Here is a 13,994-nt window from a genome sequence, read left to right on the forward strand (position 1 = left end):
AGCGGGAAGCAATGGGTGTGTTATGGTGAGGGGGTTGCCGAAGAGACGGGTCCTGGAGAGCCATGTCTGCATCTCTGTGGAACAAGCAGTTGCCATGCCTACTAAAAGGGAGCACGGGGAAAGGGCGGGGGGTGGGGAAGGGCAGTAGTGAGTGATGTTTAAAATCTAGGCCTATGAGAATGAGTGTGATGTCAGGTTGGATGGGGGGGAAAAAAAGAAAGTGCTTGGATCCTATGGATCTTTCTTTTGAGATATTGCTGATCTATAGTTCCCCACAAAAAGGGGGGATAGGCTAGATGACTTAGATGACTGGTTCCCTAATCACCTTTGATTTGATGACTTTCAAGGCTGAGTGATTTAAGATGCTCTGAAAAAGTGGAATTTGGCAGACTATGGACTTTCAGATTTCTTGCAGGAAGCACAGTCTGTGTCATGCTGTGCTGTGCAGACGGGAACCCATCAGTCTTCGGAGTTAGGAATTGGCTGTGTATGCCTCAGCAGCTGGATCCCTTGAGAGCATTGAATGGTCTTCCAAACTTTTTGTGTCAAATCTAATAAATACTGTTGTAATTGTGTATATCATCTTTGTTGGAGAGGGGAAAGAAAGGAATTTATTTTCAACTTTGAAATCTGAAAACAAGACAAAATTATGAGCAGTGTATCTAAATTTTTTTTTAGTTATTTGATTGTGAAATAATGTTTATTTAATTCCCAAGATTCTTGCCAAATTCATATGTACCTACAGGTACCCCCCTGTAGCTATTTGATGTTTCACTAAGGAGCTGTAGATCAATTAGATATTTTTTAGGAAATTCAAACAATACAAAAAATTTCAAAAAGCAATTATGTTCAATCTTGATTTGTGACTCTGGACAAGCTCTCGAGGCCTTGGTTTCATAATAATAATAATAATTAAAACGGCATTGATAATAGTAAGTGTAAAATAATATAATATGAGGTGTGATAAAAAATACAGTGAATGTTTAAATTAAAAAATTATTACAGTAAAAGACACATTGCCATTAATCCCCCTCAAAATACTCTTCCTTGCTTCGAACACACTTATCTCATCATTTTTGCCACTTTCTGAAGCAGTTCTGGAAGTCCTCTTTCGTGAGTGTCTTTAGTTGTGCTGTTGTGGCTGCCTCGCTGTCCTGAATTGATTCAAAATGTTTACTTTTCATGATCATTTTGACTTTGGGGAAGAGCCAGAAGTTGCACGGTGCCAGATCCAGTGAATAAGGTGGATGAGGACACCCCGTAATGTTCTTATTTGACAGAAGTTGCCGTGCCAGAAGTGATGTGTGACATGGAGTGTTATCACGATGCAGGACGATTTATGGCAGGCTTTAAAACATACTTTCTCTCAACCGTAGCTCACACCCGACTGCACCAAAGAAGTTGAAACTTGTCACACCCTGTTACTAAGGATCAGTGTGCCATTTCCCATATTGAAGATCCCTGCCTTTCCATTGGATGACACTCAGCAGTGGCAGTCACCATATTTTTTGATCACACCTCATATTACTATAAAATAATAAGCTAAAGCTTTTTAGTTAGTACTGGATTTTCTCATGTAGTAAGTAGAATCAAGGGCTTTTTATCCTCTCTGCTGCTCTTGAAACCTATGAGAATAGTGAAAGTAAAGCTTATCTTTTCCCACAAAAGACATAATGAGAGTAGAGGAATTCAGGTTAAGATGAAAGCTGAAGAAATTGAGGTTGGACAAAAAGGGGGGGTGAGTTTATTGCTACACAGTCTCATGAAAGAGTAGCACCTGGGCAGAAAGGCACAGGGTGGGTAGTTAGACCTGGATCATTTCCCAGCCCTGCTAAGTGTGGATGTAGCAAGCACCGTCATTTCTCTGGGCGTGGTCACAGGAGGGGAAAAGCTAAGGATATTTAAAATGCTTCCTAGGGTCCGAGAAGCTGCGTATGGATCGGGCCATCCCTCCTCCCCATGTTTTATGACTAGACTGGGAGTCCTTTCCGGGCACCTCCCCAGGTCCTCATTCCCCATGTGTCACCAGCAGGGCTTCTGGAAAGGTCTGATCAGTGACTCGTTTGTCGTAACAAAATCCTGGAAATGTTAGTGTCTTTTAGAAGAGAACGGCTAAAAGAACTGATAATAACATCCTTGCAGTAGATGAGGTAGAGCTACATGTACCAATGTGGAACTGTCACCCAAATTTATTCTCAGAAGAAAACAGGTAAAGAGAGATGCATGCACTGTAGCACTTTATTGCATATAAATAAACAGGGCATTTATGTATCCGTGTAGATATTCTGGCTTATGCATAGAATCCTCTTAGAGGATCCACAGGAAACTAGTAACCACATCGTGTCTGAGTAGGGAAAATGAAGGAATGGGAATCAGAACTGAGAAAGCTTAGTCATTGCATCAGTGTCTGTTGTTTTATTATTTGTAACATGCATATGTTTCTTTCAAAATGACTTAATGTTTATGTATATGTGTATGTATATTTTGTACGTGTACATGTATGTGGGGAGGAGGGCGGGAGAGCATGAATCTTAGAATTTAAAAAAAAGTCAGAGTTCAGGTTTGAGCCCTGGCTTTACTGCTCCCAGCTGTGTGACCTTGGCCATTATCTTCTCTAATGTTCCATTTCTTCCTTTGTAAAATGGGGTAGGAATGTCTCCCTCTCGTGGTGCGTGTGTGTGTGTGTGTGTGCGCGCAGCGTGTTGTAGCAAACAGCATGTAAGTGAGTGTCTCTCTCCCCAGGTGTCCTTCATGGAATTACAAGTCTCAATTTCTCTTTTTCTAGCTTCATTCCGATATTGACTCTGGTGATGGGAACATTAAATACATTCTCTCAGGTGAAGGAGCCGGAACCATTTTTGTGATTGATGACAAATCAGGGAACATTCATGCCACCAAGACACTGGACCGAGAGGAGCGAGCCCAGTACACCCTGATGGCTCAGGCGGTGGACAGGGATACCAACCGGCCTCTGGAGCCGCCCTCAGAGTTCATTGTCAAGGTCCAGGACATTAATGACAACCCCCCTGAGTTCCTGCATGAGACCTATCACGCCAACGTGCCCGAGAGGTCTAACGTGGGTGCGTACGGCGGGGGCAGGGGGCCCATTCTTTCCTGGTGTCTCCCAGGATGGGGGGGCTGGTGCCCGTTCTCCCAAATCAGGAAGTAGAACTTGTGCTGCATATTCTGTGCCATAATAACAAAGAACCGTTTTATTTGCCTAGTCTCAAATATGCAAAATGGACCCGAGGTTTTAAAATCTAAACTTAGAAAATATGAGGAAGTATGGAAAGGGAAGAACATGAATGCATCCAGGTCATCCTGGCTCTGGCACTTATTAGCTGTGTGACCTGGCACTAGCTACATTTGTGCTCTTAGCCTTAGTTTCCACCTCTGTAAAATGGGGATAACAGTTTCTAGTCTTGCAGAATTAGAGATAACATGCATGCAGTCACTAGAGCAAGTTGATGTTCAGTAAGTAATAGCAGTGACAATATTTATTGCATGCAGGCCTCGTGCTAATGAATTTACATGCACTCTTGCATTTAATTTGTGCCATGACTCATCTTTCCAGTGAGGTAGGTCCTATTTGACAATTTTGCAGATGAGAAACCCAAGCTAGAAATAGGTTAATTTATCCGAGGTCATCTGAGCTATTAAGTGGATCCAGAATACACCCTTAACCACCACACTATGTCCCTTCTATTAGAATAACTCAGAAGTAGGTAGGTCTTTTCATCGTGCACCAAGACAAATTGCATTGGAAAAGGATAATAATTCCCTGAAGGGTTTCTTCAGCTAGCCACCTTCTCCTGGCAAGAACTTTCGGTTGGCTTTATAGAATGCATGTGGTTGTGGTCTTTTGACAAACAAGTCTCATGTAAAGAAAGGTTTGTCTTGCTGACAGTGAGCAGGGCTGCTCTGATCAGGGAGTGGGTCTGGGTATAGGAGTCAGAGATATAGATAGAGTTCAGACGCATTTAAGGAACATCAGGGCCGAGCCACCCTGTTAACAGATGAGAGAAACCCAGTGCCCAGAATGTGAACCAACCTGCTCAAGACAGTGAGATGCAGAAGTGACCCTAGGACCCTAAGCTCCTTCCACTTTGCGTATGGAGCTTGTGATAACAAAAATAGTCTCCTCCTTATCCAGGTTAAGTCAAACCCTTCTCACACTTTATGAAAGCCAGGCTGAGCCATTTCTTGCCTTCTCTTCCCATTGCCCTGCCCAGCCCCTTAGTCTCTCAGGAGTCACCTGGGGATTTTAATGAGAAATAGCAGTCATCAAATAAATTATTAAACAGGGGACAATAGTGTCAGCAAGTAAGCTGGGGTGGGTGGGAGGCTAGTCACCAAAAGGATACTCCAGGGGAATTTTCATTGTTTCCACCTTTGGAGGCTCCTCAAGTCTTAGGGATGACCCCCGGACTTTGTGTCATGGCCTATGAGAGCAGAGACTGTTGTCAGACAGTACTGGGGTCGTATCATGGCCATGCCCCTGACCAGACAGGTGAACTCGATTTCTCCACTCTGTCTCAGTTTCCATTTTGTCATCAATAAAATAAGCATCATGTAAACGATGGTGAGGGACAAATAACATAGGTGTAAAATACAAAGAGTTGTAATGGACTCAGTGGAGTTGTAGGCACAAATTAAGCATAAAAAATTAATAATTTTCCTAGTTGTGCCAAGATGGGAGAAAATAGAGCTTATTTTCCTTTATAAATATCCATACCTAGAATAGTGCCTGGTTATGTGGGAACAGCTCAAAAAAGGTTGTTTGCAAGAAATAACGAATTACAGAAAAGAACTCTGGCAATAACCCACTTTCCAGAAAGCATTGCAAAACTTCATGTCACTCATACCCAATATCTCACAAGTGCAATGGATGTGAAAAGTACTGAGTTGAGGGACAGTGGCAGAATACATGAAATGTGCCCCACACAGTGCTTGGCACTGAGGAATTAGATCACTGCTAGTTCTCTCCTTCCAGCATCTCCACCTTCACTCTGAAGCCCAACACTTCATGCCCTGAGACACGTATGACCATCATGGAACAGAAGTTTTTCTAGGAAAAACAATCTCATCTTCCCTCAATTCCCTAGTTCCCTTTCATCCTGACCCACAAATGCTCGCCTTATATCTCACCAATGTCCACTGGTTTTTTTGCACATACCAGACCTGTTAGAGGCGGGGGAAGATGCAATTGTCATGCCACGAGGAAACAATATCCTGTACAATATTTATAGCCATAAATTAAAACGTATTAGCAGCCATTTTATTACATGCAAAGCAACAATAAAATGATGTGTTTGTTGCTCTGCTACAGAAGGAAGACTGCACTGTGTCCTTTCGTGAAAAGCAATTCATCATTAGTTATCCATTACTATACTCTTTGGGAAGATTTTCATTTAATTATTTGATATACTGAACATTTCAATTGCCTGGTTTTTAGAATGTTTTTGTAATAATGTTCATAGTATTATTTTAACTCCTAAGCATAGCAGGATGTACTATACATACAGAAAGTTCATTTTTAAGCTATGGGAATTAAAAAAAATAATAAACTAGGAAGGAAGGAAGATGATTTTGCATTGCGACCCTAGGAAAATTAAAGCATGCTGAATAATTGTGGCGCTGTCCTCGATTTTTAATTTGAAGGTGAAACTTTGTAAACTAGAAATATAGTTTGACAAGCTAAGGGAGGGCCTGTCACGAATGACTGTATTTGACTTTTAAGGAACGTCAGTGATCCAGGTGACAGCTTCAGATGCAGATGACCCCACCTACGGAAACAGTGCCAAGCTGGTGTACAGCATCCTAGAAGGACAACCCTACTTTTCGGTGGAAGCACAGACAGGTACAGCAGACTGTCACTGTGACTTGTGATGACACCCTGTGCATAAGGAGCCCAAGCCTGCGCACGAAACTTACTTGATTCTCCATTTTCTCAAATATGGAAAGGGCCACCTAACCAGGGTATTACGAGGATTAGACACTAGGCACATACCTGGCATCCGATGAACCATATTTATTAGTATTTCTGTCTGTATTTCATCATGTCGCGATGTCATCTGAAAATACAACTTGTATCTTAAAATTGTATCCTATAAGTCAACTTACATGTAAAGATTTATCTTAAAATATTTAAATTTGATCTTCAAATTCAACCATGGATCCACACAAGGAGACCATAGAATTTGAGGGCTGACGTAAAACTGGCAGCTCCCAAAAGCTTGCTTTGAAGGTCACGGGGCAGAGTGATGGGAGCAGGTGTTGATATTCAAGTACGTCTGGGAGGCAGCACTTTCTTATCTCCTCCAAGTAATTCGTCTTTACTATTGTAGTTAAAATGTATCAAATATATCTGTTTATATGTATATACGTAGTCTACCAATCTCTTAGTATTATTTCCACTTACCTATATAATCATTTATTTGTAGCCACTTTGCTTCAGATCACAATTTATGCAGCTATTTGCTTTGATTACATAAAAAGCATTTGCATTTAGCCTTTCCAGATTAATCAAGGATGAATGTGGGGCTTCATTTCAACATTTGAGATGATAAAAACTGGTAGAGGAACTCTACTTCTAACTTTCTTTGTCTCAGAGGCTCATGGTTAGGAGCCACGAATCTAAACCTACCAAATCATTTAACAGATAAGGAAAATGAGCCCCAGTGTATTCAAGGGTGTTTCTGAGAAACATGCTAACATTACGGGGTAAAAGAGGGGTAAGTGCTTAAGGCTTCTATACTGGTCTTTCTAGTTCCAGTATAAATATTACCATATCCACAAAAGAAAAAACTTGCATATGTGCCCAAGAGATTTAAGGGAGCATGGTTTTCATATAAATCATGTGCTAATAAGCAGGGATCATGTAGAATTCAATCATTAATGTATCATTGTTATCCATGATTGATGGTAGACAGTAAATGTTTGTATAAGCATCATGCATACTTTTAACCCATTTGGTACATTCTTTTAAAAAGTAATATTAGCATTGTAATGTATTGCATGAACTATATGCCTCCTTCTTTTAACCCAATATGAACCAAGAAATGTTTCTAAGACTTGCATTCAGGGAGAGACTTTCAAAAGATTCTGCCAGCCATCCAAAAGCATGGGTTTAATCATGGATACCCGTGCTGTGGGCCCTCAAATATTTCATTCTTTAAGATATTTAAGTGTTTTACTGGAGAATAATGAGGTTATTACTAGCATTTACAATGCAATACGTACAACACATCCAATTTTAACGCTACCTTAACCATTACGCCCATTTGCTGGAACATACATCTATACGATGCTCCAGGTATGGCCGCCTTGGGTTCTAACCACCCTGTTGAAGTGACTTTCCTGTGAGGGCTGGTGCTGGTTTATCCATCTTTGCATCCCCCGTGCCTGGCACTCTTTCTGTTGTGACATTGTGACAAATGAATATCTGGGGTGTTTCTGCTCCCTTGCCCAGGGATCATCAGGACAGCCCTTCCCAACATGGACCGGGAGGCCAAGGAGGAGTACCACGTGGTGATCCAAGCCAAGGACATGGGTGGCCACATGGGGGGACTCTCAGGGACAACCAAAGTGACGATCACACTGACCGATGTCAACGACAACCCACCAAAGTTTCCGCAGAGTAAGTAGGGGGGCTTCGCGGTCACTTTTCAATGATGCCACAGCCAACTGTCTTCTCTGACCCATTCCTGCTTACTCAACTTGGAAGGAATCGTCTAGAAAAATGGAGGTTCTTCATGTCATTCTTGCAAAAGGCAAAAACAAGACAACCACAACCACAACTAGAACACTGAAATACAGTAGAGGTAGTGGGAGAAACAGGAGACGTAAAAAGTTCCATGATCTGAGAAACAACAAAAAAATCTATTTTGCTAGTTAGGTATTTTATTAGATGCTAGTGATGTGATTTAGTAGTGAACCTTTCTCTGGCTTAGTGTTTTCATTTCTAACCTGAATACAACCATACGTTATCTATTGCTATGTAATAGACTAGCAACACCTTTGTGGTTTAAAACAATACTAATAGTTTATTTTTGTCATGAGTCTGCAATTTGGGCCAAACTTGGAAGAGACAGCTTGTCGTTGATCCCATAGCATCAACTAGGGACCGTTTGGCTGGGGCTGGAGGATGCACTTGCACTATGGTTCACATGGCTCGTGAGCTGGTATTGGCTGTTGGTTCCTCTCCATAGTAGAGTGCCTTGGACAGGTTCTGAAAGCAAGACCTCCAAGGACACCAAGTAGAAACTCTATTGCCTATTGTGATCTAGCTTTGGAAATCCCGTAGCATCATTTCCACTGTTGTCTTAAGACTGCCCAACTATAAGTGGAGTTCTTGTAGACCCCACCTTTCAATGGAAGGACTGGCAAAGTCCTGTTAAAGCACCAGCCAGTGGGATGAGAGATATTGTTTTGGCCTTTTAGGGAAAGTACTATCTTCCACAGGACTTGATTCATAGGATGTTAGAACTAAATGAGCTAGTCTAAAATCCCACAGTGATACCTGGCACACGTTGTCAACAAATGTTAGCCATTATTATTATCTGGGGGGGGGGGGTGTTATGGTCCATTTATAAAATCTATAAAATTGCTGAGCAAAATAAGAGAAAATTATTTTGAAAGGTTGCTATTAATAATCATGACGACAGTAACTACTGTTGTTTAATGAATAGTCGCTACTATTGCACGTCTCTGCAAGAGCCTACGTTTCACAGATACAGGCCACAAAAGGTGCAGTAAGTTACCCGAAGAATGTGGCAAAGCCAGAATTTGGACCCGAATGCGTTTCTATATGTATAAGTACAGACAAAGGTACAGCATGATCACGATGCTGTGGCCCCTTGTACCCGGGGAGCTCATGGTGGAAGTGTCTTTTTCATCACATGAGGAGAGTAGCTGGTAGAGCTTGTGAGTTTATTGCCAGAGAAATGGCATTTTGTGCAAATAAAGGGACAAGGAAGGCACCCAAGTATGTGTCCAGGAAGGTACCATGGCCACCCAAAGGACTCCAAAGACAGCGATCTACGGAGGGAGACACTGAGACGGGATGACAAGGTGACGACCATTTCTCCTGGGGTCACAGAAGACATGAAGAAAGTCTGCTTTGCCTGCTCAGGCACAGGGTTCAGCATCCCCAGTAAGCTTAAGGCTCACAGAGCTCTAAAAGCTGCACGCTCCATTATCCACACTATAAAATTGTCTGGAGTGCAACAAGGAGAAGGCTGAGCCGGCTTACGAGCAGGTCGCCATCAATGCCGTTGCCCTCATACAATCATATAGTAAAGTTACATCTCTACTCTGCAGATACCAGTTTATAGCCATGAGCTCAAGTGAAATTTGGAGAAAATCAACTCACAGCAGGCTTTTCCAGACCTTCCTGCAAAGTGGTAATTATCTACAGAGACATGCCCACATATGGAGGGCATGGTGTGATTCCGTGGCATACGGGCCCACATCACAAGTATTCAAAGCCAAGTAATATGCATAAATATAGAGCTGGAACTGATAAAACCTATGTCAGGGGAAACTAAATCTTACAGAGGTTAAGTGACTTGACCAAGACCCCTCAGCTTGGGAGTGGTAGAGGCAAGCTTTCTAACCCTCGCTGTTTTACATTGTTTCATATAGAATATTTTTAAAATGTGGAAATGCCAGTAAGATGACCTCATGTCTTATTTCCCTACTGAACACCTTGCAGTGGCTTCCCATCAGGTGTAAACAAAACTTGCAGGACGTCTCATACATGCCCTTTCTTACACAGTGGGGCCCCCACCTATCTATGTGCCCTTATTTCTTAACAGAAGGCTGCAGTCACTTGTCTTCTTGCTATTCTGTATGTATTCAGCATGTTCCCACCTCAAGGTCTTTGTCATTTGCTGTTTTTTTATCCCCAGATAGTCACATGATTTATCTTTCTCAGTCCCTGCAAGGGAGTTCAGATGCCTTCTTCTGATGGATGTCTTCTCTGCTTACCCTATTCACCATCACTCTCTCTCTGCCACTTTCCCCTTCTCACCCACACATACTTAACATAAACTTCCACCGTCATACACACTCACACGTATACACACACGCTGACATACGTCTTACACATTCACACTGAGGTACATACTCATACCATACAACACACATAGACACACACTCACACATACACCATCACACTCGCACACAATCATATACTAAACACTCACTGTCTCATTACCCGCTGTCCCTCACCCTATTTCCTTTTCTGTCTCCCTAGCCAGGACATCAGAGTGTGCATACATTTGGTTTTTCTCTTTAGTGTGCCTCAATAAGGGAGGAATCTTGACAGTTTCTTTTACTCCTGAATCTCCAGGGGCTGGGACAGTGCCCCGCACATATTAGGTTCCTGATAAATATGAGGGAAATACGTAGGGAATGGTTGCATTATGGGAAACGTTCCCAGATAAGGTAGTATTTGATAGAATGGTGAAAGAGGTAAAGTAAGAGTCAAATAGAGAGTTGGAAGTATCGTGACCTTGAAAGATAAAATCTGCACTTGTTTTTAAAAATTTATATGGAGCGGTGGAAGGCTTTCAAACAGAAAAGGGTGTTTTTCTGGGACTCTGGCCGGGCCATATGTGAGCCTTAGAATTACCTTATGGACCAGGCTGAAGATGTGGCTTGACTATTTGAATGTATGAAGACTACACGGCCCTCCATCGTTTCCTAATGGGAGATGTAACTGAGCTTTGTTTGCCTTCCTTACATGGGGCAGGTGACCCCACCGTGTCACCTTGGACCCAGATATTGTTTCATCTTTCTTTGTAGAACACATTCCTTTGACAGAGCAGGCCACGTGGGATCTTCCTCCCGTCCATTCACGTCTTTCATGTTTTCAATCAATAGAAAGTTCAATTTCAAGCCCTTTGAGAAATTTATTGGGACTCAATGAAATCTAAAGTCTTACAGCTGACAAATAAAAGGGAAAATAAAAATAGATGTCTTCTTCTTCTAGGCGTCTACCAGATGTCTGTGTCAGAAGCAGCTGTCCCCGGGGAGGAAGTGGGAAGAGTGAAAGCTAAAGACCCAGATATTGGAGAAAATGGCTTAGTCACATACAATATTGTTGATGGAGACGGCATGGAATTGTTTGAAATCACAACGGATTATGAAACACAGGAGGGCGTGGTGAAGCTGAAAAAGGTAAGCACGCATGCAGCTCCCCCTTGACCTCTGCCAAGCTGAGTCTGTGAATATAAGCAGCTCAGAACATATTCTGTCTCAAATATCCAAATTCCACTAAATTGCGGGACCCCCTGTGAAACTGGAACCGATCCTCTGCTTGGTTTTCTCTCAAAATCAAACCTGAGAAACAACAATAATGGGCTTTGCTCCATAGTCAGTTAAATTGTCACCAAACAACGTGTCCTTGGGATTAATTCATTACACAGAGGGGATGATTATCCTTTTCTTGCTTTGTTTTTAACGTCTAACATTTTCTCAATACTAAATATTGGCCAGACAAAGCTGGAGCCTCCTCCAAACATTCTCTCATTTCCTTTTTACAACACTCATACAAAGTAGACAGTATTATACCAGTGGCCATGAGACCTTGATTTAATTATGAGGAGATGGGGGCTCAGACAGATTAAACAATTTGACCCTATCATAGTCACACAACTGGCAATTCGCAGACACAGAATTCATACCTAGAGTATTCTGGAACAACTTTCCTCTCAAGACATTTTGGAAACAGCTGGGCCAGAAAGGGTTCATAAAGGAGAGCTAGGTAAGACTCACTTACGTAAGTGAAGAAACAGTTACAGTGTATCCTAAAGTGGTTTTCCCCTCGGATTTACCACTTGAGAAATCAACACCTCTCCATCATCAAAGTGTATGAAGAATTAAATGTGAATTGGATGATGGGATTACCTTGGTTTTAATCAAGCATTCATTTTCAAGTTGGTTTTATAGCATGAATATTAAGCTCTTTGGTGTGATGGAAAAGATTGGACTGTAACACTGCTAAAAAAAAAAATAAAGAATCAATGAAAAGGCCAGTAGCTGAACAGAAGGCAAGGGTAACATGGAGGGAATCTTTCAGTACGGGGAGGAAGGAGAGGTGATTTTTCTAGGAAGCTGATTTTTCACAACATTTGAAAGCATTGTTGGGTTTGGGAGAAATAGGATGGGACACAGAACGGAGAGACGATAAGGGTGACTGTCATAAAAGAATATGGAAGTTGAGGTGAACTTTGGATATGGGGAAAGTCAACATTAGTGGCAATGAATGGTGTGACCGCAGAAGCCTTATCATCAGCCAGGGGCTGGGTAACCACCCCCTCTGGTTTCTCCTCTGGAGAAATAGCTGTGTGAATTACCTGGAGCACAGAGCTGCCCGTGTGGCTCGTTAATTAATATTACTATGCCTCTTGCTTGACACTGACGTACGAGCATTGACACCAGCGATTTCTGCCTCCCATCCTTCGCTGTTCAAGTAATTGGGTAGTTGGTTATGCTACGGTTGTCACCTGTTTTCCATGTATTCAGGGCATAAACACACACTGTGTCTCTAAAGTCCCGAAACATTTAAATCACCCCATGGAACTCACACATCGCAAATGAGCTCTGTGCCGATGATTAATTTGCACATTTCCCCCCAATTCAGTATGTTTATTCCAAGCAAGAGGATAATCGTCTATAAAGCACTGATGTTTAGGTTTAAAGCAGAGTAAGAGGTTATTTCATTTGCTTAAACTTCTAGCACAAAGTTCCAAATGTCTAATGGGGGGGGGGGGTGGAGAGGGAGAGGGAGAAGGGGAGGAGGGAGAGGTGAATTTAATAGAGTAAAATGATGGATCCCTCTGGAAGTCATTATGTATGATTTAATGATATAAAAGGATGTGGAGAGATAATGGAAATATTTTTGTCTTTTAAAAATATTCTGTAGTATCATTTTTTCACTCCTTTCTTAATCCGTTAACCCATTTTTTTTCTAAGAGTTACTGAGCTGTTGTTATTTGTCAGGCAGCCCTTCAATGAGAGGCTGGCCATCTAATGTTGAAGACACAGAGTTGTGGACACAGGGAGATTGCAATTTAACGAGATAGTGAAATTAAAAGACAGTTAAAATGGGCTGCTTTTCTCAGCCTGGGCACTAAGGACATTTCAGGACAAATAATTCTTTTTTGTAGGAGGTTCTTCTGTGCGTTGTAGGATGTTTAGCCGTATCCCTGGCTTCTCCTCACTAGATGTCAGTAAGCACACACCCTACGCCACCCTACCAATCATGATAATAGAAAACTCTAGACGTTGTCTAATAACCCTGAGGTGAGTTAGAGCAAAATCATTCCGCAGTTGAGAACCAAGGGTAATAAAGTGTGATAAGGTCTATGAATATGGGTCAGCAATGACTTCTTACAGGGCTGTTCTTGAGCTGAGTCTCGATAGACGAGTAGGACTTTACCAGATAGACAAGGAGAGGAAGGGCAGAAAAAAGAGCTCATGCATTGATGGAAAGGACACATTTAAGAAACTTGAATAAGTTCAGTCTTGAGGGTTTTGAGATGGATACTGCAGGGCCAGTGGAAAAACTATTGCTGGAATTCCAGGGAGACATTACAAAAGAACTGAAGAAGGCAGAAATGGTGAAGGTGAAGAATTCAAGAGATATTTAGGAGGTAGAGGCATTCATTTATTGAAGAGCTTAGGAAGCAATAAATATTTCTTGAGTACCGACTCTGTGTCAGACCCAGTAAGTGTCAGGGATATAGTGGTGCAAAAGAGAGAGAGAGCTGCCCTCAGGATATTCTGTCTGTGTGGTGAGCTGAAAGAAGAACCAGTACCAAATAAAAATGAAACTTATCCGTGCCTTGGTCGATTTGGGGAGGAAAATTCAATTTGTTCACTGCAACCCCCATTACCACGTGGGACTTCCCTTTATTACAAAGATATCCTGGTACATTTCTGACTTATTTACTTTCAACCAAATAAACTTCTTGTAAAACAGTGTG

At 41.9% G+C, this 13,994-nt stretch overlaps 1 protein-coding gene across 2 annotated transcripts in view; it reads left to right on the forward strand.

Annotated features, from left to right (window-relative positions):
* Positions 1-13,994, forward strand: part of CDH11 (cadherin 11) — a 146,370-nt gene that overhangs the window by 97,259 nt on the left and 35,117 nt on the right. For both annotated transcript variants that reach the window (XM_074314783.1, XM_019755101.2), the window contains exons 4-7: positions 2,786-3,080; positions 5,741-5,860; positions 7,472-7,639; positions 10,997-11,184. In XM_074314783.1, coding sequence (XP_074170884.1) covers positions 2,786-3,080; positions 5,741-5,860; positions 7,472-7,639; positions 10,997-11,184 — 771 coding nt within the window. The remainder of the gene's footprint in view (positions 1-2,785; positions 3,081-5,740; positions 5,861-7,471; positions 7,640-10,996; positions 11,185-13,994) is intronic.

Source organism: Rhinolophus sinicus, linkage group LG11 (assembly GCF_036562045.2).
Source record: "Rhinolophus sinicus isolate RSC01 linkage group LG11, ASM3656204v1, whole genome shotgun sequence".
Taxonomy (NCBI): domain Eukaryota; kingdom Metazoa; phylum Chordata; class Mammalia; order Chiroptera; family Rhinolophidae; genus Rhinolophus; species Rhinolophus sinicus.